The 25,739-nt window shown below is 38.1% G+C and overlaps 1 protein-coding gene across 1 annotated transcript in view; it reads left to right on the forward strand.

Moving 5' to 3' along the window:
* The first annotated feature begins 3,779 nt into the window (after positions 1-3,779).
* The window catches only part of LOC126100312 (dnaJ homolog subfamily C member 10-like), a 140,793-nt gene continuing 118,833 nt past the window's right edge, over positions 3,780-25,739 (forward strand). The window contains exons 1-3 of the mRNA XM_049910923.1: positions 3,780-4,041; positions 4,121-4,283; positions 4,363-4,576. Coding sequence (XP_049766880.1) covers positions 4,040-4,041; positions 4,121-4,283; positions 4,363-4,576 — 379 coding nt within the window. The 5' untranslated portion in view covers positions 3,780-4,039. The remainder of the gene's footprint in view (positions 4,042-4,120; positions 4,284-4,362; positions 4,577-25,739) is intronic.

Here is a 25,739-nt window from a genome sequence, read left to right on the forward strand (position 1 = left end):
GTTAATGTTTTATCCCAGTCTGGCAGTCTAGCTTCAGAGTTTGTTTCTCTGCAAGTCTCTAAGCATATCAAAAGAATTATTACTCTCGCCAACTGCCAGACGCAGTGCCCGAGTGATTCTAGGTGCTTCAGTCTGGAACCGCGCGACCGCTATGGTCGCAGGTTTGAATCCTGCCTCGGGCATGGATGTGTGTAATGTCCTTAGGTTAGTTAGGTTTAAGTAGTTCTAAGTTCTAGGGGACTGATGACCTCAGATGTTAAGTCCCGTAGTGCTCAGAGCCATTTGAACTCTTGCCAACTATCTCCTCCTGACTGAAACCTTGAAACGATGAACACATACTGTCTGAATCTCCAGATGCTTCTTCCCCTCCGGATTGTACATCACTAATATTGTGCTGAACTTCCTTTTCATTATCTTTTGTCAAATTTTCCACTTCCTCCACTTCTTTACTGCTAGCTCAACTTTCGTCACCCATAATGAAAATATTTTTCCCAAAAAATGCACAAAAGAAACAAAAAAGAAAAAACGCTTCCTAACCAAAAAGTTTATTACATGACCTATCAACATTACAACATTGAATAAGAAATGAATTAATCGTACTTGGTATCCACAGATGTGACAATGTTCAGGCTGATGGCAGCTGCTTGTACTTATAATTCCGTAGTCCAGTTTTCTTATCCACATATTTTTTTGGTTTCAAATGATCCCAGCTTCCAGTTCAAAATTTCGCTTTCCAAATGAGGTCGTATTCCAGTGTTGAGGTTGAAAGTGATCATGTGGAGCTCAAAAATTAGCTTTAGCACTTTGATCCAAATTACATCACTATCCCAAATCCTTCACTACTTTAACACTGGGGGGTAAGAAAATGTTGTCTCAAAATAAAATAAACTGAAAATTAATGGTCTTTAGAAGAAATGAATTATAAATATAAATATAGTTCTTGTATTTATTTTTAGGATTTGAAACTCTAGTCGTTCTTCCGTGTGTTTGCAGTTAAACCTTGGGCTATTGTTCATAGGTTACACCTGTTATGCAAAACATTGTTTTTTATTGTTACCAAGGCATGTTTCAGCACCTCTGTGCAATGATCAGTAGGTTTTGTTTATTGGAAACTCTGTTTTACATTACAGTATATGGTTTTGCAGGACCATCTGTATGGTGTTCTGCACTGATAACTTGTCACGTTTTGCTGTGACTGACACTTCTTCGTTCTCGTTCTGCGTTCACTGCACACACTTATTTAATGTACTTTTCGTATTTTTGGTTTTGCAATTGCCTGTGTTTTGTGAAGTGAAATGGCATTTGCAAAACTGAAAACAAGGAAGTACATTTAATGTGTGTGTGCTGTTATCTCAAAACGAGAAAGAAGAAGGATCAATCTCAACAAAACATGACAATCTATTAGTTCAGGACACCATACAAATGGGCCAGCAAAACTATATAATGAAAAATCTAGTTGTCCAATAAACAGAACCCACTGGTGATGGCACAGAGATGCTGAAGCGTGTTTGGGCACCAAGATAGAAGAGTGTTTTTGCACAAAAGGCGGGACTTATATCCACTAAAGTTGTTATAAATTGGTGGTCTGTTACTCTGTATCTCCACAATAATAATTACTGTCATTACCTTATCTTATTCTTGATGTTGTTAAGGCTTCATTGCAGAAGCTGTTTCCTTGAAGTTTGTTAAGTGAAAATGGGCTGAATAGCTGTGTGGTTCTCAATAATCATGTAAAGAGTGTCGTTGTTTCAGGTGAATAATTTATTTCTTCACAGAATTCTCATCGAAATCTTACTTTGTACTGGCCGTCCTTGCTCCCCCTTTTATACTCTTTATATACCTTTTCCTACAAACAGAAAACTCGCCAATTACAATTACAAAAGTTATTGGCAATTACAAAAATTAGCATCATACAGTAATTACAAATGAAATTCATTAAATGTGGTACATAATCAACGATAATTCTTCGTTTTTAAGGAAATATTGTCAAACTGCTTTGAATAAACAATGCTGATTACAATTTTGTTAATTACATAGAAACCGCTCTATCCAAAATCTTCCTAACATGTTCTTGGTTTCAAATATGGGTACCTTATTTTTTTGGTGTGAACAGAATTTCAATAAATATTACAGTAGTCCAACTAATCCCTTGTTTACATCGTCAATAAGATTTCGTTCTATGAGTTTCAGTAATTACTGTGTAATTGGGTGTTTTTATGGTTAGCAATTTCATATTAAGCTGTCAGTATGTTAATAAGAGTTGTTACAGGTTTAAAACATTATGAAAAGTACTTTTTGTTCTCTTTCATTATTGGATTTCTCATAAGTGAATGGCTTTAATCGTAACTAGTCGAACAGATTGTAGCCCACATGTTCCTAGCAATTGATGGCCGTGGTACTGATGAGTACTTCGATATGGAGTTGTGGAAAATTTCGGTTTGAAAGAGGTGAAATTACCAATATGGGCCCTACCTAATGACATAACAGTTAATTAAGCAACCTGTTTTGGCTTTAGTGTCACGTGGAAGATAATTATTTCTTGGAATCATATGAAGAATAAGGTGTTACATTTCAAACCAGCCAGAGCACATTGAAGGTAATGTTGATAACATAGTGGTGTTTAAGAGTGAATTAAAGAATTTCCTTTAGGCAACGCCTCCTATTCCTTTGAGAAGTTCTTCACAAAAATTTTACAATTTTATGTTTTAATTTAATTGATAATTAGATTTAGCAATGGAATACAGTAATGTAAAGTCGTTTCACTGCAGTCTACTTAAATTAATTTAAATGCTCATCAGGGAATCCAGTCTCTGTGGGCATCATGAAATACCACTGATTTATCTAAAAAATATAATGTAACGTAAAAGCAAACTGAAATAGTTTGGTTTAAAAAAAATTTATTGTGACCGCAGAAATTAAAGAATAAATAAGTAATTTATAGGTATCACAATCAGCTCCTGTATCTTTTATTTGATTAAGTGCAGCTAGGCAGTATGTAAACAAGTTTTGATGTAAAAAATACGAACGTTGATGAGAATACAGAAATTTTTTTTGTGTAATAAGCTAGTTTCGAATATTTGTGTAGACATGATAGAAGATAAATGATAGTTTGCCTGTCATATATAGGGAACGCATAATACTTTGTTCTAATATGCGTGCTGGTAAAGTTTTTCTACTTTCCCAGAAAATTGAATAGCTGATGATTTTCTTTACTTATGAAAGATGTCAAATAAAGAATGATAAAGATAGCGCTACATTCTCGATCGTCACGTACAATGGACAGAAATTTAAAAACCTGAGCTATTATTGTGTAATGTAATGTTTGATTGGAGACTCATAAGCACATAATGGTCATAGTGAAACCGATTATAAGGTGTATGATAATGAGTATCAACTTGCACAAAAGTTTGACAGCATTATGATTTCAGACGTATTGAATTCTGTGACAAGTAAAAGTTGAGTATTCATTTCTTTTTATTGTCTTGAGTAATGACTCCAATGATCTGTAAAATTTCATTTCTCAACGTGATTGGAGTAAATGTAACAATGCAATTCCAAAGTAAGTGAGAAACACTGTGAATTAAAAGTTTCTTCACAGAACATTATAAAATGAGACTCTTTGTATCTGTAATGCTTTATTTCACCAGTGACTCAAACCAGATAGTCAAAAATACATGTACATAATAAGAAAAAATCATTCGACGCACTGAAGCTGAGATTTGGAGAACAGTAGCAACAGAACATCTCTGCGAAATGTCGCAGCCGACTGTCAACCAGAGTATTTAACCATAAGCGCAGAAATTGTATGAATAGGAAGCTTGTTTTGGAAAGACCGGTGTCTGTACGCAGCACAGATTTCGAACATAGTTTACGAGGCGTACATTATTGTTTCCTGTTTTTGTTGTCATATGAAAATCTGATCCTAACAGCAGGTAGACGACTTGGATGATGTGGACCGCCCACACTTTGACAGAAGCGGATGCGTGAGCACAGCAACATATACTGCACATTTATATCAAGAATACTCACTCTTTGAACGATGTAAGTACATAGTAGGTCTAATTTCGCACATATTAACGTGATGTGTACCGTGACAATAAACTTCAATCATTTGTTTCAGGGTTACGCTGGGACTATCAAAGTTTTTGATTTTAATATTAGTGGTTAGTAGTTTGGCACAAGATTATTACGAACTTCTAGGTGTAACAAAAAGCGCTAATGACAAAGAAATAAGAAAAGCCTTTAAAAAACTAGCCGTAAAAATGCACCCCGATAAAAACAAGGTGAGGATAAGCGACTGTCATTAAAATATATACCAATATGATTAGTTGTTGGTGACTTTAAACTTTCTTTATCTGTTAGGGCGATCCAGATGCTCATGCGAATTTTGTGAAGCTCACAAAAGCATATGAAGTTCTGAAAGACCAGGAGTCCCGAAAGAAATATGATCTATTTGGAGAAGATGGTGTAAAAACAACCGGACAGCAAACATATCATTCCTGGAGTTATTACCGGGATAATTTTGGCATATATGACGACGACCCCCAGATTATAACACTGAACAGTGCCGATTTCGGTGAGTTACATTTTGGAATGCAATATATTTGTTCAGTCAATGTGACGGCCCATTCAATGACAGGAACATACAAACATAATAATAAATCTTTGAAAACTAAACAATACTTTGTTTAGAAGAAATAAACTTGGAGAGAGATAGGGAGAATGGCTATTGCTGACAACATAATATTTGTCATATTTGTAAATATTGAGAGTACTCAGTTCTTGAATTAAATTGGAACTGTTATGTCCACATTTGTTTGTGGTGTTTTGTTTTTAAAAATTTATTTTTCGCACTTGCTGTTAAAATAACATTGTCCATAGTTATTATATTGCTGTACATTTATTTATTTATTTATTCATTTAGCCATCTGTGGGCATTTCAAAATGTACGGATGTTGTCAGTTGCGTACATTCATATATTTATACAGTTTGTTGTTACATGTAGTTAAACATTGTGACATATAAGTTATTTACAATCATTTTTGCTCCTTTTCAAAATATTGTGAAACGAAAGCTATTTACAATCATTTTGTACTAAGGAATTCACTTATAGTGTAAAAGCAATGTTCCTGCAAAAACAATTTAAGATTTTTTCCTAAAGCGGTACATGTTATCTGCTTTTATTTTCTGCAGCAGTTTGTTATACAGTTTTACCCCTTCATACAAGAGGCTAATTTGAGTCTTATGTTTATTCTTCCTGTCTAGGTGAAGGCAGTGACTTGTTCTTATACTATAGTTATGAAAACTGCTATTTGTGCTATAATTTTCTATATTTTTCTTGATGTACACTATTGTTTGGAATATGAACCCATTGTGCCCCAATGCCATTTTCTGTAACACTTCAGCATTTGTATCTCCAGCAGTGTTTGTGCAGGGGTCTGTTGCAATACTGAAGGGATGATGATACTTTATTTTGTATTTAACTTTTGCGAAAAATTCACGGACACAGTAGTACATGGGAAAGTCCAAGTGTAGAAATCTGTAGAGGCTTCCAGTGGTACATTGAGAATGAAAAAGCATAATTTTGTTAATATATGGAACAAATAAGCATTAGATACTTGTTTCCATCATAGATCTCTAAAGCACAGATGTGTAATAAGTGCAGAGATAAATATTAGATTAAGTCCCTTATAATAATAATAAATAATAATAAAGCAACACACTAAAAATTGTACACTGCTTGTGTACACAAAACAGAAATAATGTTTGTTGTTGTCGTCATTGTGGTGGTGATCTGCGTACTGTTTTCATCTCTTGGGCTCACTCTATGGTTTTTACACGTCATACTTCCCCCCCCCCCCCCAGTAATAAACTGATGATCCCTTGAGGTCTCATAATGTGTCCTATGAACCAATCCCTTCTTTTACTCAATTTGTGCCTCAATTTTCTTGTCTCCCCAGTTCTGTTCAGTGCCTCATCAATGGTTACGCAATCTACCCATCTAATCTTCAGCGTTCTTCTGTAGCACCACAATTAAAAAATCTTATGTTCTCTTCTTGTCTAAACTTTCATCATCCATGTTTCACTTCTGTACATGGCTACACTCCAGACAAACGCTTAAACTTATATTTTATATTATTAAAATTCTCAGAAATTCCTTCCTCAAATTGAGGCCAATTTCAGACACTAGCAGGCTTCTTGTATTCAGAAATGCCGTCTTTGCCTGTGCTTAACTGCTTTTTATGCTCTTGCTTACCTGTCGTATTATTTTGCTTCTAATGTAGCAAAATTCCTTAAATTCTTCTACTTTGTGGTCCTCAATTTTTGTGTTAAGTTTATTGCTAATCTCATTTTTGCTTCTTCTTGTTGTTTTCATCTTTTTTTCAATTTACCCTCAATCCATACTGTGCAGACTACTTGTTCCACTCAGTACGCCCTGTAATTCTTTTTCACTTTCATTGAGAATAGCAATGTTATCAGTAAATCTTATCATTTGTATCCCTCCACCCTGAATGTTATTCCCATTTCTGAAATTCTTTTATATCTGTCATTTTGACTTAGATGTAGAGATTGAACAGTAGTGCTGGAAGACTGCATCTCTGTCTTATCACACCTTTTTACTGCAAGCACTTCATTCTTGTTTTTCCATTCTTACTATTCATTCTTGGTTCTTACACATGCTGTATATCATTTTCCCTATAGTTTCTGAGAATTTTTAATGTCTTGCATCATCATGCATTGTCGACCACTTTTTCCTGGGTAACAGATCATATGAACAAATAATTTTTCATAGGTCTTGTATCCATTATCAAGCTGGACATCATAAATGCCTCTTCTAAAGCCAAAGCAATAGCCATCAAGCATATCCTCAGTCTTCTTTTCCCTTTTTGTATACGTTATTCTTGTTGGCATGCTGTAGGCATGAGCCGTTAAGCTCAGTGTTTGATAGTTCTCACACCTATTTGCCTTTACCGCTTTCAGAATGGTGTGGACAATATTTTTCTAAAAGTCATGTGGTATGTTTTCAGACTTATAGACTCTTAAATACTTGTTTGTGTGGCATTTTCCGCAATGATTTTTAAAATTTTGAAGGATTTTGTGTATGACTTTTGCCTTATTTGATTGCAAGTCTTCCAAAGCTCTGTTAAACTCTGACTTTAATATTCCTAATTCACGTACCTTGCTGTATTGTCTTATTTTACTGAACATTCTTCTTTCTTTAATTGTTCTTCTGCTGTATGTGGTTTCTTTGATGTGACTTGCGGTAAAAGTCTGGAATAGGGCCAGTGACATACTTTTGTGTTTCATCTAGGAATGTCGTCAGTGCTTGCTGGAGGTATGATGGAAACAAAATAATGTGTATCAGCTGTTTCTGTTACCTGCCAATGAAAGAGGAACAGGCAGATGACATGTTTCAAAGTAATACATTCGGAAGAATGGGTGAAACATTGCTGTAAATGAAGGTTATAAATTTAGCTGCTCCTTGTTAAAGTCGTAGCTGCTCAAACTGTACTGGTATCTGCAAACCAAGAACTGAATCACAACTCATAATATATTCGAAAAAGCAGGGAAATATTTCTCTCTTCTGTATTGCTACGCAGTCAATCTGTGCAGAGACACTGAGTAATTGGGTCAATGTTTTTAATTAAATCATGGAAGAAGGTAGGTGGATCACTGTATTTTTAGTTAAATCATGGGAGAAGGTAGATGGATCAATGTTTATTAATATATTGAACATGTGACTCTATTATTAAATAACATTGAACCATTTACCTTCTCCCGTGGTTCAGTTAAAAAACATTGATCTACTTGCTCAGTGTGCTGCATAGTCATTTCACCACCACATTTGATACATTTTCATATATCTATAATTAATTCATGAGACATGTGCCAATGGGCAACATCACTATGCAGAACTAAATCACTTAAATCAGTCCACTTTATAGAACTCACTGCCATGATCACAAAATATTTCTCGTAAAACTCGCTCATACACTGAAAAACAGCAAACAAGACAAAGGTGTCAATTACAGCACTAAAAATACATTGCCTGTCTTCTCACCTGTCATTATTTCTGTCAATGAATCATCCAACTGCATTACAAGAACTGACAACATATGAGCAGTAGATAAGCACCGACGTGACTGCTGCTGGCTCTGATCTAGACTTTAGCTGTGACCTACCTCGCATCTATGTTTGTCTAACTTTATTGATTGTCCTGATTAAAGGTGTCCATTCATGTTTAACTGAAATGTCTATTGTGATACTCATGATCGCACTAACTACACCTGTAGAGAATGTCGCACACACCTCATTGTTCCTCACTTCTGTCTGCATCGATACTCGATTTCGAAATCTGTGCCTGACCTTGATGTAATTCAACTGGAATCTTCCTGTATCTCCTGGTCTTTTCCTAGTGTACGTCATTCTTTTGTGATTTTAGAACAGTGTTTTAGCTATTAGTAGGTGAAATTTATTACAGAACTCAATTAGTCTTTCTCCTCATTGATTCCTACCACCTATCACATTTTCTCTTGTAACCCTGGCTTCTGTTCTTTCTGCAACAACTGTGTTCCAGCCACCCATGATTATATTAAATTTTCATCTGCCTTAAAATACCAAATTATACGTTCAATATCCTCAAATACTTTTTCTCTCTCTTCGTTTTCTGCATGTGACACAGGCTTATATATCTGAAGTATTCGTGTTGGAACTGGTATGCACTACTTTCCTATTCATGATGAGTCGTACACCTATTCTATTATTTTCTGCTGCTTTTGATATTATCCTATATTCGTCTGATCAGAAATCCTAAAACTTAACTGACTGCCACTACATTTAGATTGAGCTTATGCATTTCCATTTCCAGATTTTCTAGCTTCTGTACCACTTTGATTTCTGAATTTTCGTGCTCCAACTTGTACAGTGTGACTCTTGTGTTGGTCATTTAATCTTTTTGTCATGATTACCTCCCCCTTGCCATCCCCTCCTGGAGATCTGAATGGAGGACTAATCTGGAATCATTCGCTAGTAGGGGGATCATCATGATACTCTTCAAGTTTCAAGCCACATGTCGTGTTGATATACATTGTGTGTCTTTAATGCAGTGGTTTCCATTGCTTCCTTCACCCTCGTGCCATTGACTATTGTTAATTCTTCCATTTTTAGGACTGTTTCCAATCCCAGGGGTAAGAATATACCCCAAACATATGTTTGATACACTACCACTCTGTCCTTCCTCGCAACTCCTATTCCCAAGTGCTATCATTCATCGTCAGAGATGAGAGCTCTGCTTGCAACTCATTTCGATGATGCACAGTCAAATACTAGAGTCAAGAGAAAAGTGTGAGACAGTGCTCATTTCCTCTTATATTCTGGCACAGAAAAATACCAATTGTCCTTCGTTGTGACTCACGCATCTAGATCCCACGTTGACATTAGGAGATGACACTTGTTCCTCTGTGTATTCTACTATTACTTGTTGACTACTTGTAGAGACAGCTATAGAACTTGTTCTTTACTAATAGGCAGAAAACTCAAGGTAATCACTTTTACTGGATGCTTAGTGGAAAATCAGTTGCCTCGCTCGAATGCGTACAGTCTTCACATAGTTCACTGCAGGATCATCGAATTGCCACTTTGTAGTGATGGCTCCTAATGACTCGGCTACTTCCCGGTGTAGTGACTGTGACTGCTGAGACTGCTCCCGACTGCTTTTTACGAGGGTTGGAACTTTAATAAAGGCAACTATTTATTTACAGTTCGTACAAAATAGATACATGTTTCAAAGTAGTCACCAGTATTGTGCATAATCCATTGCCAGTGATGTGGAAGTCGCAGGATACTCTTAGCAGTTCCAGTTGTGTTGACAGTTCGAGCGGCGCAGTCTATTGCTCGATGCCGTGAAGTGTTTCCTTCAGTTTAGAAATCGAGTTGAACTTACAAGGGTTTAAGTCAGGGGAGTGCACTAGGGGGTATAGCACTTTAGCAGCCCCATCAGTCAAACAAATCAGTAACAGCTTGCACTGTACATGCTTGAGCATTGTCCTGCAAAATGATGGTCAGGTCCTGCAGAAAGTGTCATCACTTCTGTGTCTATGCTGTTCGTTTTTGGAACACAACCTACAACCTGCTTAGCTTAAAATGGGCTAACAGGACTCTGCCCCAAATTGCAAATGGAAGCTATTTTAATCCACCTATCTGTCTATAAAAAAGACAGTAAATTGGAAATAGCCATTGTGAAGTTTCCAACGCATGGGAAAACTGTTGAAGACATTGTCAGCCTCAGCCTTACATATTAATTGTTGTCAGTGTGTGAATTCTGGAGACATCATTCCACTATTGACAATGTGGGCCTATTTGAGGTAATTATAATGTGGACTCTTTGGTGTGGGAAGTATCTAACAGGCATTTTCTTTTATCTGGAGAAATCTCTAGACTGTTTTACAAATGATATTCCACAGATATTATCCAAAGTCCTTACTTTCTCCCTACTTTAGATAAGACATTGGCCATGTCCTTTGTGATTACATTGATCAGGTACCCCACAGTGTTTCTTTCAAAGTGTGATGCTACTACAGAAAATGTACACCAGATGCAGATGACGTTTAACAGAGTGGAGGAGTTGGTATTGAAAACTACTATGTGGGAACTATAACTTGGCTTGTGGACTCCCCAGATCTGATTTCTAGTAATCAGCAGACTTCATGCTGTAGTGATTTGCAGATGTATGTTGCCAGTTGTGCAGCATACTATTAGCCATTGTTGAATGCATTGTTGTCTACTTGATTGGTGAGCTGTACTGTCGCTGTCTGTCTATGTGTGTGTGTGTGTGTGTGTGTGTGTGTGTGTGTGTGTGTGTGTGTGTGTGTTTTTCCCCTAAAAGAGTGGTGATGCAGATGCTATCCCATTACATTCTACTCCAGTTCAGAAAAGGAAGATGGTTATCAGGAGCATGTGGAAGCTCAAAACACAGGTTTATATTACCTGCACTCAGTAATTACAGTAGGCCTACATGGAAGCAGAGCTTGTTACCCCTTCAGGAGGCAAAATTGTAGTACTACTGATACACACATAAAAGTAGTTGTTGTAATAGTGTAAGTGCCATATAGTATATTGTATGTTCTGGTACATGTCCCTGAATGAACGACACAGTAAATGAAATGGCTCTTTCTAAACTTATTGCACAGATACTCATTCCTTCTTTGTGGGAACTTCAATGCATTTAATATGCTAGACGACTTTGCCACCATGTACTCAACAGCTGAAGCTGTTGAGAGCCTTGGGCCTAAAGAAGCTGTATGGCCCCTGAACATGGGGTAGAACATGCAACAGCATTTCTGTAGGGTCATTCTCCAACACAGAGGTTCTTTCTCCCCCCCTCCCAGCCTGCCCCCCCCCCCACCCCTGATTCGACATTTTGCACTCTCAGTCCTGGGCAGAGTTAGTGATATTCAGATAAGTGGTATAGTTTCATTTCTTAAAAGTGTTTTATGAATTATCTAACATTTTTACTTTGCTTTCTTCAACTACTGGCCTCTGTTAAAATCATTATGTTTCATAAACAGTATTAGAGAGTAACCATGTAACCCACATCACTATTTTGTGCATATTACTATTTTTGAGAGAGTCATATTTTATATGAATTTACTAAAAATTTCCTTGAAAATATTGGCATACACTGAAGTGACAAAAGTCATGGGATAGTGATAGGCAGATAGATAATGGTAGTATTGCATACACAAGATACGAAAGAGCAGTGCATTGGCGGGGCTATCATTTGTACCCAGGTGATTCATGTGAAAAGGTTTCTGACATGATTATGGCCACACAACAGGAATTAGCATGCTTTTGATGTGCAGTGATACTTGGAGCTAGATGCACGGGACATTCCATTTCAGAAATTGTTAGGGAATTCAATATTCCAAATCCACAGTGTCATGAGTATGCCAAGAATATCAAATGTCAAGCATTACCTCTCACCACAGGAGATGCAGTGGCCAACAGCCTTGCCTTAATGACCGAGAGCAGTGGTGTTCGCATCAAGTTTCAGTGCTAACAGACAAGCAAAACTGTATTGAACAACCACAGAAATCAGTGTGGGGTATATGATGAATGTATCCGTTTGGACAGTGTACTGCAATTCGGCATTAATGGGATATGGCAACAGGTGAACAACTTGAATGCCTTTGCTAACAGCATGACGTTGCCTGCAGTGTCTCTCCTGGGCTCGTGACCGTGTCAGTTGTACCCTAGATGACAGGAAAACCATGTCTTGGTCGGATGAGTCCCAATTTGAGTTGGTAAGAGCTGATGGTAGGTTTCGAGTGTAGCACCAAGGCACTGTGGAAGCTGGCGTTGGCTGCCTACTGGTGTGGGTTGTGTTTACATGGAATGGAATGGGCCTTCGCCAGCTGAACTGATCATTGACAGGTAATAGTTATGTTTGCCTACTTGCAAACTATTTGCAGCCATTCCAGGACTTCAAATTTCCAAACAACTATAGAATTTTTATGGATAACAATGCACCATGTCACCAGACCACACTTGTTCATATTTAGTTTAAAGAACATTCTGGACAATTCAAGCAAACGATTCGGCAACTAATCAAACATTTGTGGGACATAACTGTGAGGTCAGTTCTTGCACAAAATCCTGCACCAGCAACACTTCACAATTATGGTTGGCTATAAAGACAGCATGGGTCTTCTAATGACTCCATGTCACATCGAGTTGCTGCACTACACCAGCCAAAAGGAGGTCCGACACAGTATTAGGAGGTATTCCATGACTTTTGTCACCTCATCATATTTCTACAGGGTGACACAGAAAAATAGGAACATTTCCACAATCCAATAAAACTAGAAGTGATGAAGGAAAGTAATTGCATTGATAGTAATTGAAACCTTCCAAATTTGCCATTTATGAAACATTGATGGCATTTATCATTTTTTAAAAAAATTACGTCCTTTAGATGGTGTCGTGTATGAATGCATTTGTGAACTCTGCTGGTGAGATTCCTCATTTATGGCTGCAACATCTCAGCTGGAAACTGTGAATTGCGTGCCAGATTCTCAGTTTTAACTCGTCCAGAGTTCTTGGTCGAGTCGTGTAGACTTTGCTCTTGAGGTAGCCCCACAAAAAAAAAAAAAAATCACAAACAGATAAACCTTGCACTCAAGGGGGCCAGGGAATGTTACCAAATCGTGAGATCACACGATTGCCAAACAATTCTCGCACATATGTCATTGATTGCTGTGCAGTGTGTGATGTCGCTCTGTCCCGTTGAAACCAGGCTTCTTGAATGTTCCGAAAGTTGTTCAATGCAGGTGTAATGAAAGTTCGTAACATCTCCACGTAACGATCGACATTGACAGTTATTTTGTTTCCCAGTTCATTTGCGAAAAAGTGCAGTCCGATAATCCCATGTTATGAAACACCACACCATACTGTCACTTTACTAGCATGTAAAGGGCACTGATGAACGTCATTGGGATTTGTTTGCCCAGTTACGGTAGTTCTGTTTATTCACATAACCTGTGAGGTGAAAATGTGCCTCATCTGACATCCACAATTTGTTTAGAAATTCATGGTCAATGTTTATTTTTGTTATCATTTGTTAACAGAATCCTAATCGTAACCAGTAATTGTTGTCCTTAAATTGTTGCACCATCTATAGTTTCTACAGGTGAAATTTTAAATTAAGATGAAGAATTCTGCGAACACTCTCCTGTGACATTCCAACCACTGCTACTTGCTTATGAATTGAATGCCATGGGCTCCGTAAGACAGGCTTGCGTACAACATCAATGTTCGCTGGAGAATTCACACTTCTTGGTCATCCTGTTGGTTTCTTTTTGAGGGCAGAGCCAATCTTTTCAAAGTTATTAATCCAAAATATTATCACATGTTTTGACGGAACAGCTTCATGACACCCTAAATCATAAAAACGTCAAAACTCCCTCTGTGCTGCTGCCAAACTATCATTTTTTTATAATATATTTTTATGGCTAACGCATCCTCTTGTCCATTCCACTCATCCATGATTACTGAAATGGCGGAAACTAACTGTCAGAACCCATAGTGCTGCCTCCTGCCCATGGCTGCCACCTCTTGTTTCACACATTCTTGTTATTCTGTGTCACCTTGTATAATGTGGTTCTTACATAGAATCATGTAGTTTCCTTGCACATTAGAGCTTGAAACAATATTTTCTTACTTAAAATGTGTAAGATTGTCAACAAAATGCAGATATGAAATTATTTGCGAAAACTGTAAATGTCTCATTACTTGGGGGACAGAAATTGAATGCCATCACAGTGTTAGTATTCCAGTGATCGCAATTGCCACCAATCTTGAAGTGTAACTGTGGAAAAGGACTCCCTGAAAAATATTTTAAGGGGACTTGGACCTCATGGCCTGTAGCTTTACTAGTGTTTTGAAATTTAGCAACTCAAAAACTTTAATAGATACTGGAATGAAACTTTAACCACATAGTATGTTGTGACCTCTGTGTGAAAAAAATTTAAAAACTGGAATACATATTGGAATGAATTTTGATTTTTATCTTATATACTGAATTACTTGTAATTTTTATTCTAGGTGGAAACAGTAAACCAGGATATTTAGCAATTTGTTGTTTTCTGTACTTTAAAAAGGGAGGAAGGAAGGAAGATTGGGTTTAATGTCCTGTCAACATTGAGGTCATTAGAGATGGAGCATGAGATCAGATTGTGTCAAGGATAGGGAAGGAAATCAGCTGTGCCCTTTCAAAGGTACCATCCCGTCATTTGCCTGGAACTGTTTAGGCAAATCATAGAAAATCTAAACATGGATGACCAGAAGAGAGTTTGAACCATCATCCTCCCAAATGTGAATCCAGTGTGCTAATCACCGCACCACCTCGCTCGGTTTATTTTTAAAAAATGATTTTTAGAAGTCCACTTTTTCTCCTAATAGTTTAAGGACATATGAAAGGCTCCAGTTTAAAATATTCAATAAATTGTTGATTAATATAGATCACTGTGTTGGCAAGCATTACATTTTTATTGTTTTTATTTTTGTAGCTTTAGTATTGGATGACGTAATGATACCTAAGTATGCAAAAACATTGATTATGGGAAACTGAAGCTGAAGATTTGCATGTCATTTTCCTGTCAGTGATAACATATCAAAACATTCCAACTCCATAATCTAAAAGCAAAGATTTTGAGACTTACCAAACAAAAGCGCTGGCAGGTCGATAGACACACAAACAAACAGAAACATACACTCAAAATTCAAGCTTTCGCAACGAACAGTTGCTTCATCACGAAAGAGGAAAAGATAGGGAAAGACGAAAGGATGTGGGTTTTAAGGGAGAGGGTAAGGAGTCATTCCAATCCCGGGAGCGTAAAGACTTACCTCGGGGGAAAAAAGGACAGGTATACACTTGTGCCCCCCCCCCCTCCCACACACACACACACATACACACACACACACACACACACACACACATCCGCACATAATCTTGTTGATACTGAGTACCTTTATCATCCTTTTTCTAGTTTTCTTTCTTTCCCTTGTTATTCTGGCTTCCTTTGTTATACTCTCAGCAGCTTTTCCGGCTTCCACTTGTTGTAGCCCACTTTTCATGTTGTCCTCAAATTGTATGTCTAGTCTGCCCATTGTTTTTAATTTACTTGTTACTCTACCACTAAAACATATTATGGTGTCCATCACACCAAAATGAAAAGCTGACATGCCAACAAAAAGAGTTTTTGACAAGCATTCCCTATTCCAATTATTGAAACATTCATTCAGATTTTGGATTTTGCCATGTACAAAATTTTTCCAGGAGTTTAGAATCTGAAAGATCTCTGTAGACTGTCTTTAGTTTTACTGTAACATTTTCTTGTATGGAGTGTACATGTGTGTGTTTTTGTCCATTCCTTCACACCTATGATACTTGCAGCAAGAAGTGTTTCCTTTTGGGTAGAGTCTGTGCAGCGGATCGTCACCAGTGGCTAGTGTGTGAAACAGAGTTGCTTAAATTGCTTTTCTCATCAGACTGACATTTTTTCTGTTTCTTCTGATGGCTAGGCTGCAACATTCTGTGAGGTTTTCTATTTCTAGTTTGGTGAGTGTGCCTTGTCCACTAATTGTTTTACCATCAGAGAGATTCTTTCCTGTCATATTGTTGTAAAAGTTTCCTGTGTTACCTGAATTCTCTTCTGCATATGCCTTATACATTTCATTACATTTTTTAAATTTCTGTTTCACCGTATGGTTTAGCAGCTACAACACTACTGAAACCTTGAGTCACCATCACCAGTGTGTGACTGAATCGCACACTGTGTCTAGCAATTGATCTACAAAAAGTAGAGACTGCCTCCATGCATTCCATACCACCACTGAAATATCAAATTTGTCACATTTATTTTCATTTTCCTTGTTGGCACAACCTTGGGAGTGTTTTGTCAGATATTCGTAGTCCAGCACCTTGCCTGTGTCTACAGAGGTAAGTGTGACCAATCCATTGTGCGATGTATGGCCTCTCTTCTGCCAGGAATCATCCAGTACAGCAAGTATATCTGTTGACTGATAAATATCTAGGTTCTTTTGCTGCACTCTGCGTAGATGCTTCACTGACTTCTGTTAGGGCTTTATGTAAACGTTTATAATACCTCTCAAATTTGACAGATGGTGTTGGTGGTGAAGATCCATCTTGGCATAGAATAACTGGACTGTTTTTCTTCCCTTCCTAATACACCTCATGCCATAAGCAAAGCAAATATTCATTTCACTGTGCATTGAGATGACAAAAGTCATTGGATATAGCAATATACACATATACAAATGGTACCAGTATTGCATACATAAGGTATAAAAGAGCAGTGCGTTGCCAGATCTGTCATGTGTACTTAATGATTCACGTGGAAAGGTTTCTGATGTGATAATGTCAACACGACGGGAATTAAACTTTTAATGTGGAATGATAGTTGCAATTAGATGCATTATTATAGAATCCAAGATTCATAGTGTCAAAAATGTGTCAAGAATACCAACTTCAAGCATTACCTCTCAACTACAGACAACACTGTGGCCAAGGGCCTTGACTTAATGACCAAGAGCATCAGCATTTGTGTAGGGTTGTCAGTGCCAATAGACAAGCAGCATTGCATGAAATAACCGCAGAAATCAGTGTGGGATGTGTGACAAACATATCCATTAGGACACTGTGGTGAAATTTGGTGTCAGTGGGCTGTGGCAACAGACGACCGACACGAGTGCCTTTGCTGACAGATGAAGTCACCTGCATTGTCTCTCTTGGGCCCATGATGATATTGGTTGGATCCTAGATGACTGTGAAACCATAACATGGTCAGATGCATCCCAAATTCAGTTGGTAAGAGCTGATGGCAGGGTTTGAGTGTGGCACTGGCCGTACAAGGCCAGGAAGTTGTCAATAAGGCACTGTGCAATCTAGTGGTCACTCCATAATGGTGTGGGCTGTGTTTACACGGAATGGGCTGAGTTCCCAGGTGCAATTGAACTGATCATTGTCTGGAAATGGTTATGTTCAACTGCAGTCATATTCCCAAACAACGATGTCGTGTTACCAAGCCATAACTGTTAGCAATTGGTTTGAAAAACATTCTGGACAGTTCGAGCAAATAATCTGGTCACCCAGATTGCCTGACGTGAATTCCATTGAACATTCATAGGACTTAATCAGGTCAATTTGTGCACAACATCCTGCGCTGGCAACACTTTCGCAATTATGGATGGCTGTAGAAGCAGCATGCCTCAGTATTTCTGCAGGGGTCGTCCAACAACTTGTTGAGTCGATGCCATGTTGAGTTGCTGCACTGCGCCAGGAAAAAGGAAGTCCAACACAATATGAGGGGGTATCCCATGACTTTTGTCACCCTAGTGTGTTTTGCGCATGTTACAGGAGGTATCATTGTACATTTTGTTACTTTACACACTTGACATTCAACTATAACCTCTTCTCTTACTTGTTTTCTCACAAAATGTAAGGGATATTTCACTGTTAGAGTATTTACATTTAGCAACAGAAAAAAGTCATTTTGAAAGCTTGCATTTACTAATTAAAATTTAACCCTTATTATCACTGTTTACAACAGCAACTTCTTTTCATTTTCGGTAGGATTTTTCAACTTTTGTTTTAAAGCACAGCCTGGCAAACTTGTAGGCCTCACCTCAGTTCAGTGTGGCATAACAATTTCTTCATTTTTTCAATTTTCAATACCACATTTGTGTTGATAGCCATAAAATTTATGAGTGCAATTAAACTTCTTCATTTCTGTCATTGTACAATGTAAAATGGTTAAAATATTCAGTCGCAACAAGTAGTTTTCAACATGAGCACAAGCGAGACACACAAGTACAATAAAGTAATCTACTTTTATCAATGAAAGATGTGTTGAAATAAATCCTTGCTCATAGTACAGTCATTATGTTCTTCAAGATTATTACACAAACGAGCTGCTTTAGAAATAGTGGTGACAAAATTAAATAATGAGACATTTTACGCAAGGTTTTGTGTTTTTCATGTAGTGTGACAGCTAGGCGTTCATGTGCTGCATCTGCTGTAGAAATGCATATAAACTTACTGGCTTGGGTAGCTCAGGCGGTAGAGCACTTGCCCGCAAAAGGTGGAGATCCCGAGTTCAAGTCTCAATCTGGCACACAGTTTTAATCTTCCAGGAAGTTTCATATCAGTGCACACTCTGCTGCAGAGTGAAAATTTCATTCTGGAATGCATTTAAACGCGAAAATGAAAAGGTACTATACATAAAGTATATATTTTTAGAAATGTGAAGAAACACCAAATGTTATTAAATCCTCTTAACCTCCAGGCCCCTTTAGTTAGTGTCAAGAAACTCAGTATTGAATGAAGTTTCAGTACATTTTAGGCTTGTTTGTTATACATAATGAATTATTTTTACCTTCAGTTTTCTAATATTTTTTGGTTAGAAAAACATTATTACATTCCTACTGGACTCACAGGAACAATGTTCATGGGGTCTTTCTTTGCATTGTGTTTATAGTTGCACTCTATAAACACTAACGTCCCCAACTGCAAAAGACTTTGTGTACAGACATTCATCATTGTCTCCAGCATCATATGATGAATTGCTTTCATTCAGTGAAAAGAATAAAATTATTTTCAATACTACAGCTTTAGCAAAGCCTAACAGAAATAATTATTCAAAATATTTTCTAAATAGTAGTAATGCTATATTTTCAAACACATCACTTTCTCTCGAATCAAAGCTCGATTTTCCAGTGTCGTGTTGAATTTAAGTACCAAAATGTCACACTTTTGAAATACCAGTGGCATGAAGTCTCTCCTCACACTACATGTGAATGCAAGAAAGTCCTTATTGGTACCCAAGGCCATCAAAACAGGAGGAAAGAGGAAACTAGCTAAGCTCAAAATCTAAAACTATGGATTATATTGAAGACATACAGGTTGTAAAAGTACTCAGGCTTTGTACTGAGAATATTTAACTACTTAGGCAACTCCACAGGATCCTCCATGGGAATAATTGTTCAGAAATTCTTTGCAGACACAAGAGTTACTTTACGCCTCCAGAACACTGCGCATGTTCCCCCCCCCCCCCCCCCCCCCCCCCCAAAAAGTGTGCTGGAGATCAGATCAGACCAGGCTGGGGTTGTAGGGTTGAGGAAGAAGTGTCTGGATTAAGATCTTCACAAGAAATCCTTGCATTTGGTTGTCATTTGGTCAGATGGATTGTTGTGATAGAACTAAATATCACAGGGCCCCACCTTTTGTTCATTAATTCTAGATTACTTCAAAATGTTTAGAAAACCAGCCTCCAACATATCTCTGCAGTTTTTGTTTACCATCTTAAAGTGCAACTCTGGTGATGTAGCAAAGGCCACTCCATTTTTCACTCGCACCCTTTGTTCTTTTTTGTTATGTTCCATTTAGATCACATAGTTCTTAATTGTGGCAAGCTTGCCACTCACTATTCAGACATCCTGGGTCCTTTTACTCTAGTCTCTGGACACATTTACCTCTGTTACGGACCAGAGAGAATATGAAGTTCTGTTGATCATTCTGCACTGATCTGTTGTGAATGTTGTGGTCACTTAGTAGTTGATCAGTTTCTTTCCTAACCAGTCATGTCCATTTGACATAAGTCGCTTTCCCTCCATAGACAGAACTGAAGATAGTTGATTTGAGTCTTCAGTTATCCATCCTGACCATATAGCTCTAGAAAATTAACCTCCTCTTTTCCTATTGCTGCTGTAAGGCACTCAGTGGGTTGGTGGAGTTCCTTGTTGTGTCTGATCTTGCATACATCATCGTGTTTGATAAAACCGATGACCTTTCTTACATTCTTCTGTCTTTTGCTTGTATTTTCCAGATTTGTACCTTTCTAACTATATTCGTGCATTCTGATTCACAGACTATGTAAGATCTTGGTATGGTACTGTAGTGTCAGAGTTTTGTTTTGAGGGAAAGGGATTTAGGGCTTTAAATGTTACTACAGAGATCATATGCATTCTCCAGTTTGATGCATCTATTGTTCATGTCGAGATCTGCATTGATTTTTGGTGTTATTCATTCTCTGAGGGATCTGAAGGAGTTTAATCTCTATTAAAGTGTTACCCAGTGAGCTCACGTTGTGTTTCTCTGAAGTTTGACATGTACTCTATCTTGTTGATGACAATCTTCAAGCAAACTTTAGCTTCTGCGTGGTTGATGGAGGAGAGTTGGTAGGTAGCTTTTTCTGTAATGGGTGCCGGAAGTGTCATGTCATCTGCGAAGGTTAGGCAATTGGCTACTAATTTGTCTTTATTGTCAATTCTCAATCCAAATTCTCCGTAAAGTGTCTTAATCTATTCATGAATAACTTTGTCCAACAGCTTTTGTCAGTTCTGGATTCTAATTAATCTATAAGTGTCTTTGTATATTCATGTACATCTTTTGCAGGTAGTTGAAGAGAATTGGGGACAGGCCATCTCCCTGTCTAACACCAGTTCTGATCTCAAAGTTCATTGACAGTTCTCCTCTGAATTTTACTTTGGATGTCATACAGACAAGTGCCACTTTCACAAGTTGTCTAAGCCCAGTTTGATCAGTATCTGGAAGAGGGAGTGTCTGTCTAAGAGTTGTAGACCTTTTGGAAATTGACTAAGGTTGCTGCATAAGGGAGGCTGTTTTAGTGTGTGAGGATGGTTTTAAAGTTCAGTGTCTGTTCTACATATACTGGGTGCTCCTTGATCCCTATGCAGGAGTGCAGTTGATCCTCCATTCTTGTGAGCAGTGTCATGGGAAAGATGTTGCAGGTCACTTGATAGGTTGGAGATTCCCCTGTAGTTTTCTAGGTCTTACCATTCTGCCTTCATGTTGTGGAGTAGGCGGGTGATAGCAGAGGCACAGTAATTTGGAAGCATTTCTGTCTCTGATACCTTAACTATGGTGTTGTGAATGCTCTGGATTGATTGACTGATTATTATGTTGAAGTGTGTTTACAGTGTTGGCTGTTTTCGTGTGACATGTAGATGTTGCACTTACAGTGTCAGATATTACTATATTGCAGTAAGAACAGCTGGAATGCAGATTTATTTACAAAACAAACACAAGAGGAAACAGAATCTTATTGGCTATATGCATGTAACTCGTGAATGGCCATCATCACTTGTCATGATTCATCATGCCATTTCCAACTTCTACATATCACGCAAAGAGTGCCGACACATTTTTAACCTTCTTGCATTGTATGGCAAGGGTTTGTACATGACTGCTCTGTCTCTGATTCAAATTAGTACAGTCTCACTTTGTCAAAAGTTGTGAGATTGAATAATAAATTTTGACCCATGTTAGAACTTAAATGTCCAGCCATTTGCTCTATGGTTCAACTATTTATTAAAATAGCATACCAATATAGGAAGATAGCGGTATTTACAGTGCATAAAAGAGTTGACAGACTTACAAAATTCTTGTTACTCTCAAAGGAAATAATGTTTAAAAAGTGCTATAAAAGGCAGATATGTCATTGAGATATGTTGTTCGAAGGCATATACACATGCTATATGTTAATAAAACATGGAAATTGATGTGGTTTGCAGAGTATTTGTCATTATGGCACGTGGGTAAGAGGCAAATTCCACGATGCACAATTAATTTTAACAATCAGAAAGCTTAAACTGGACCAGCAAATGACACTTTGTTTAATTTTGCTCTTTGATGATGTAAAATAAGTTATTTTTCTAATTTTGTAGCAGAAATCAGAAAATTGCCCATGAAAGTGAGAGCAAATTCCCATTACAGCCCTAGCTGTTACACTTGGGTGGAGAAATATTTTAAAGTGATAGAGAGTTGTGTGTGATTGGCTTCTTATATGTATGGCAAATAACATTAAAATTATGTTATTTAGGTGGCAGAAAAATGTACTGTTACTAACAGAAGCCACATAAAAAAAAATAATTGTTCTGTTTATCATGTATCCTTAATCAATATAAATGTATTACAGAGTTCTGGTATGTGTGTAATACATTCTTATGCTACTGTTGAAAATCTTTCTGTAGCAAATGTTCACTTCCTGCATTGTGTATTTTCTTAAATAAAGAACTTACCCTTTTTCTCAATTTTTAATTTTATTATACACTGAAGAGCCAAAGAGACTGGTACAGTTGCCTAACATCTTTTAGAGCCCCCTTGAGCACGCAGAACTGCCACAACACAACATGGCATGGACTCGACTAATGTCTGAAGTAGTGCTGGAGGGAATTGACACCATGAATCCTGCAGGGCTATCCATAAATCCCTAACAATATGAGGGGGTGGAGATCTCTGCTGAACAGCACATTGCAAGGCATCAGAGATAAGCTCAGTAATGTTCATGTCTGGGGAGTTTGTTGACTGGGGGGAAGTGTTTAAACCCGGAAGTGTATTCCTGGAGCCACTCTGTACCAATTGTGGGCATGTTGCATTGACCTGCTGGAATTGCCCATGTCTTACGGAATACACAATGGACATGAATGGATACCGGTGATCAGACAGGATGCTTGAGCACATGTCACCTGTCAGAATCATATTAAGACATGCCCCACACCATTACAGAGCCTCCATCAACTTGAACAGTCCCCTGCTGACAATCAGGGTCCATAGATTCATGAGGTTGTCTCCATACCCATACACATCCATCTGCTCAATACAATTTGAAACGAGACTCATCCAACCAGGCAACTTGTTTCCTGTCTTCAACAGTCCAGTGTTGGGGTTGATGGGCCCAGATGAGTCGTAAAGCTTTGTGTTGGGCAGTCATTAAGGGTACAGAAGTGGGTATTTGGCTCAGTCATTCAAATGGCAATTGATGATGTCTTGTTGAATGGTTCACACGCTGGCTCTTGTTGATGGCCCAGCATTGAAATCTACAGCAGTTGGCAGAAGGGCTGCACTTCTTTCACATTGAACGATTCTCTTCAGTCTTTGCTGGTCCCGTTCTTGCAGGATCTTTTTCTGGCTGCAGTGATGTCAGAGATTTGATGTTTTTCTGGATTCCTGATATTCGCGGTACACTAATGAAATAGTCATATGGAAGAATCCACACTTTGTCCCATCGCTCATGTGCTGACTATAACACCATGTTCACCCTCACTTAAATCTTGATACCATGCCATTGTAGCAGCAGTAACCAATCTAACCACTGCACTACACACTTGTCTTATATAGGCATTGCCAAACACAGCACTGTATTCTGCTTGTTTACATATCTCTGTATTTGAATACGCATGCTTTTACCAGTTTTTGTGGTGCTTCAATGTATTTTTAGATAGTGTTATGTTTATTCAGTATGGCCTAGAAGTATATTTTGTGTGACATGACTGCTCTTGTATTAACTAACAAACAGAAAAAACTAACAAATGAATACCATCCGAGCAGGTTGTGAAGCCCCAGTGGTACCGACTGGCCATTGTGTCATCCTCAGCAGTTAGGCATTACTGGATGAAGATATGGAGGGGAACGTGGTCAGCACACCACTCTCCCAACAGTTGTCAGTTTTGTGACCGGTGTTGCTATGTCTCAATCAAATAGCTTCTCAATTGCGCTCACATGGGCAGAGTGCATCCCGCCTGCCAACAGCACTTAGCAGACACAGATGATGACCCACCCAAGTGGTAGCCAAGCCTGACAGGAACTGGTGTTACTACTGCACCCAGGCCATTGGCTATTAATAAACTGAAGCTTTCTTAACAAAATTTCCTTGTATAAAAAACATCAGTGTCATTCACTCAGAAATGCTGAACATACAATGTAATGTACGTTGTGAAAATATGGTTTCACCATTCACACAAATACTGGAATATTTGCATTAGTGACTGCTGCTTTGGACAGCATCTCAATTGTCCATGAAGTTTTTGGTACCAGAATTTTAATTGTCTCTTAAGTAACATGCACACCTTGGCTGTTTTGGAAAGAATGCACTAAATTTCACTGAACCAACATTCTTGATGCCTAGTGTCTAAACTGAGCGAGGTGGCGCAGTGGTTAAACACTGGACTCGCATTCGGGAGGACGACGGTTCAATCCCGCGTCCGGCCATCCTGATTTAGGTTTTCCGTGATTTCCCTAAATTGCTCCAGGCAAACGCCGGGATGGTTCCTTTCAAAGGGCACAGCCGACTTCCTTCCCCGTCCTTCCCTAATCCGATGAGACCGATGACCTTGCTGTCTGGTCTCCTTCCCCAAAAACAACAACCACAACCTAGTGTCTAAATTATATTGTAATGTGCAAAGAAAAAATTTACTTTCTGTACACCTGAAGGCCGAGTTGAGTCCTCCAGCACAGTGGTAAGATGTGGATTGTACGCTCCCTAAATCACAGTCATCCCTAGCATGTACAACTCTAAGCACCGTGCCTGCCGTATCTACCATATATATTTTTTGGGATATTCCAGCCAACAAAGCCATATGACATTTACGTTTACCTCTGCTTTAACCCAACAAACTATCCTAACCAGCTGACCGAACAATGTGGCCCATTTTTTAAGGCAATGGACTTGTGTTCAGGAGGCACAGGATTCAGACTCTTGACTTTTACGATTTAGATTTTACATTGTTTTCCTTAACCAATGTAGCTGAATGGTGGGACGATTCCTTTGCAAATGATGTGTCATATTTCCTTCTCTAGCCTTGTCCAATCCTAGTTTTGTTTCTCTTATGCTGCCCTTCTATATATTTCTTTCTTTCAGCCTTCCCTTCTGTACTACCTTTTGCTTGCTTCTTTTGCTGAATTTTTACAATTTCTCCCTTCATCAGTTACATTCAGTATCTTGTATGTCATACAAGCATTTCTACCAGGCCTTGTCTTTGTGCTATTTGATCCACTGCTGCCTTCATAATTTTGTCTTGTAAACCTAACCATTCATCTTATATTGTGTTCATTTCCACTACTTCAGTCAGGTGTTGCCCAGTGCTCATTTCAAAACTCTAAATAAGTGTTAGCAATGGTTAAATTGTCTACTGTGCAAAATTCTACCAGACTGCTCCCCTTTTCATTTCTGCCACAAGTCTTCATTCTCCTACTGTTAATCCTCCTCACCCTTCTCACATTATAAATTTCAGTCCCTCATAACAATTTTTGTCTCCATTAGTGCTATGGATAATTTCTTCTATTTCATTATACATCCTTTCATTCTCTTCATTATTTTCAGTGCTACTAGGCACATTATCTAGCACTTCAGTTTTCTAATATA

The sequence above is a fragment of the Schistocerca cancellata genome, chromosome 9, assembly GCF_023864275.1.
Source record: "Schistocerca cancellata isolate TAMUIC-IGC-003103 chromosome 9, iqSchCanc2.1, whole genome shotgun sequence".
Classification (NCBI taxonomy): Eukaryota; Metazoa; Arthropoda; class Insecta; order Orthoptera; family Acrididae; genus Schistocerca; species Schistocerca cancellata.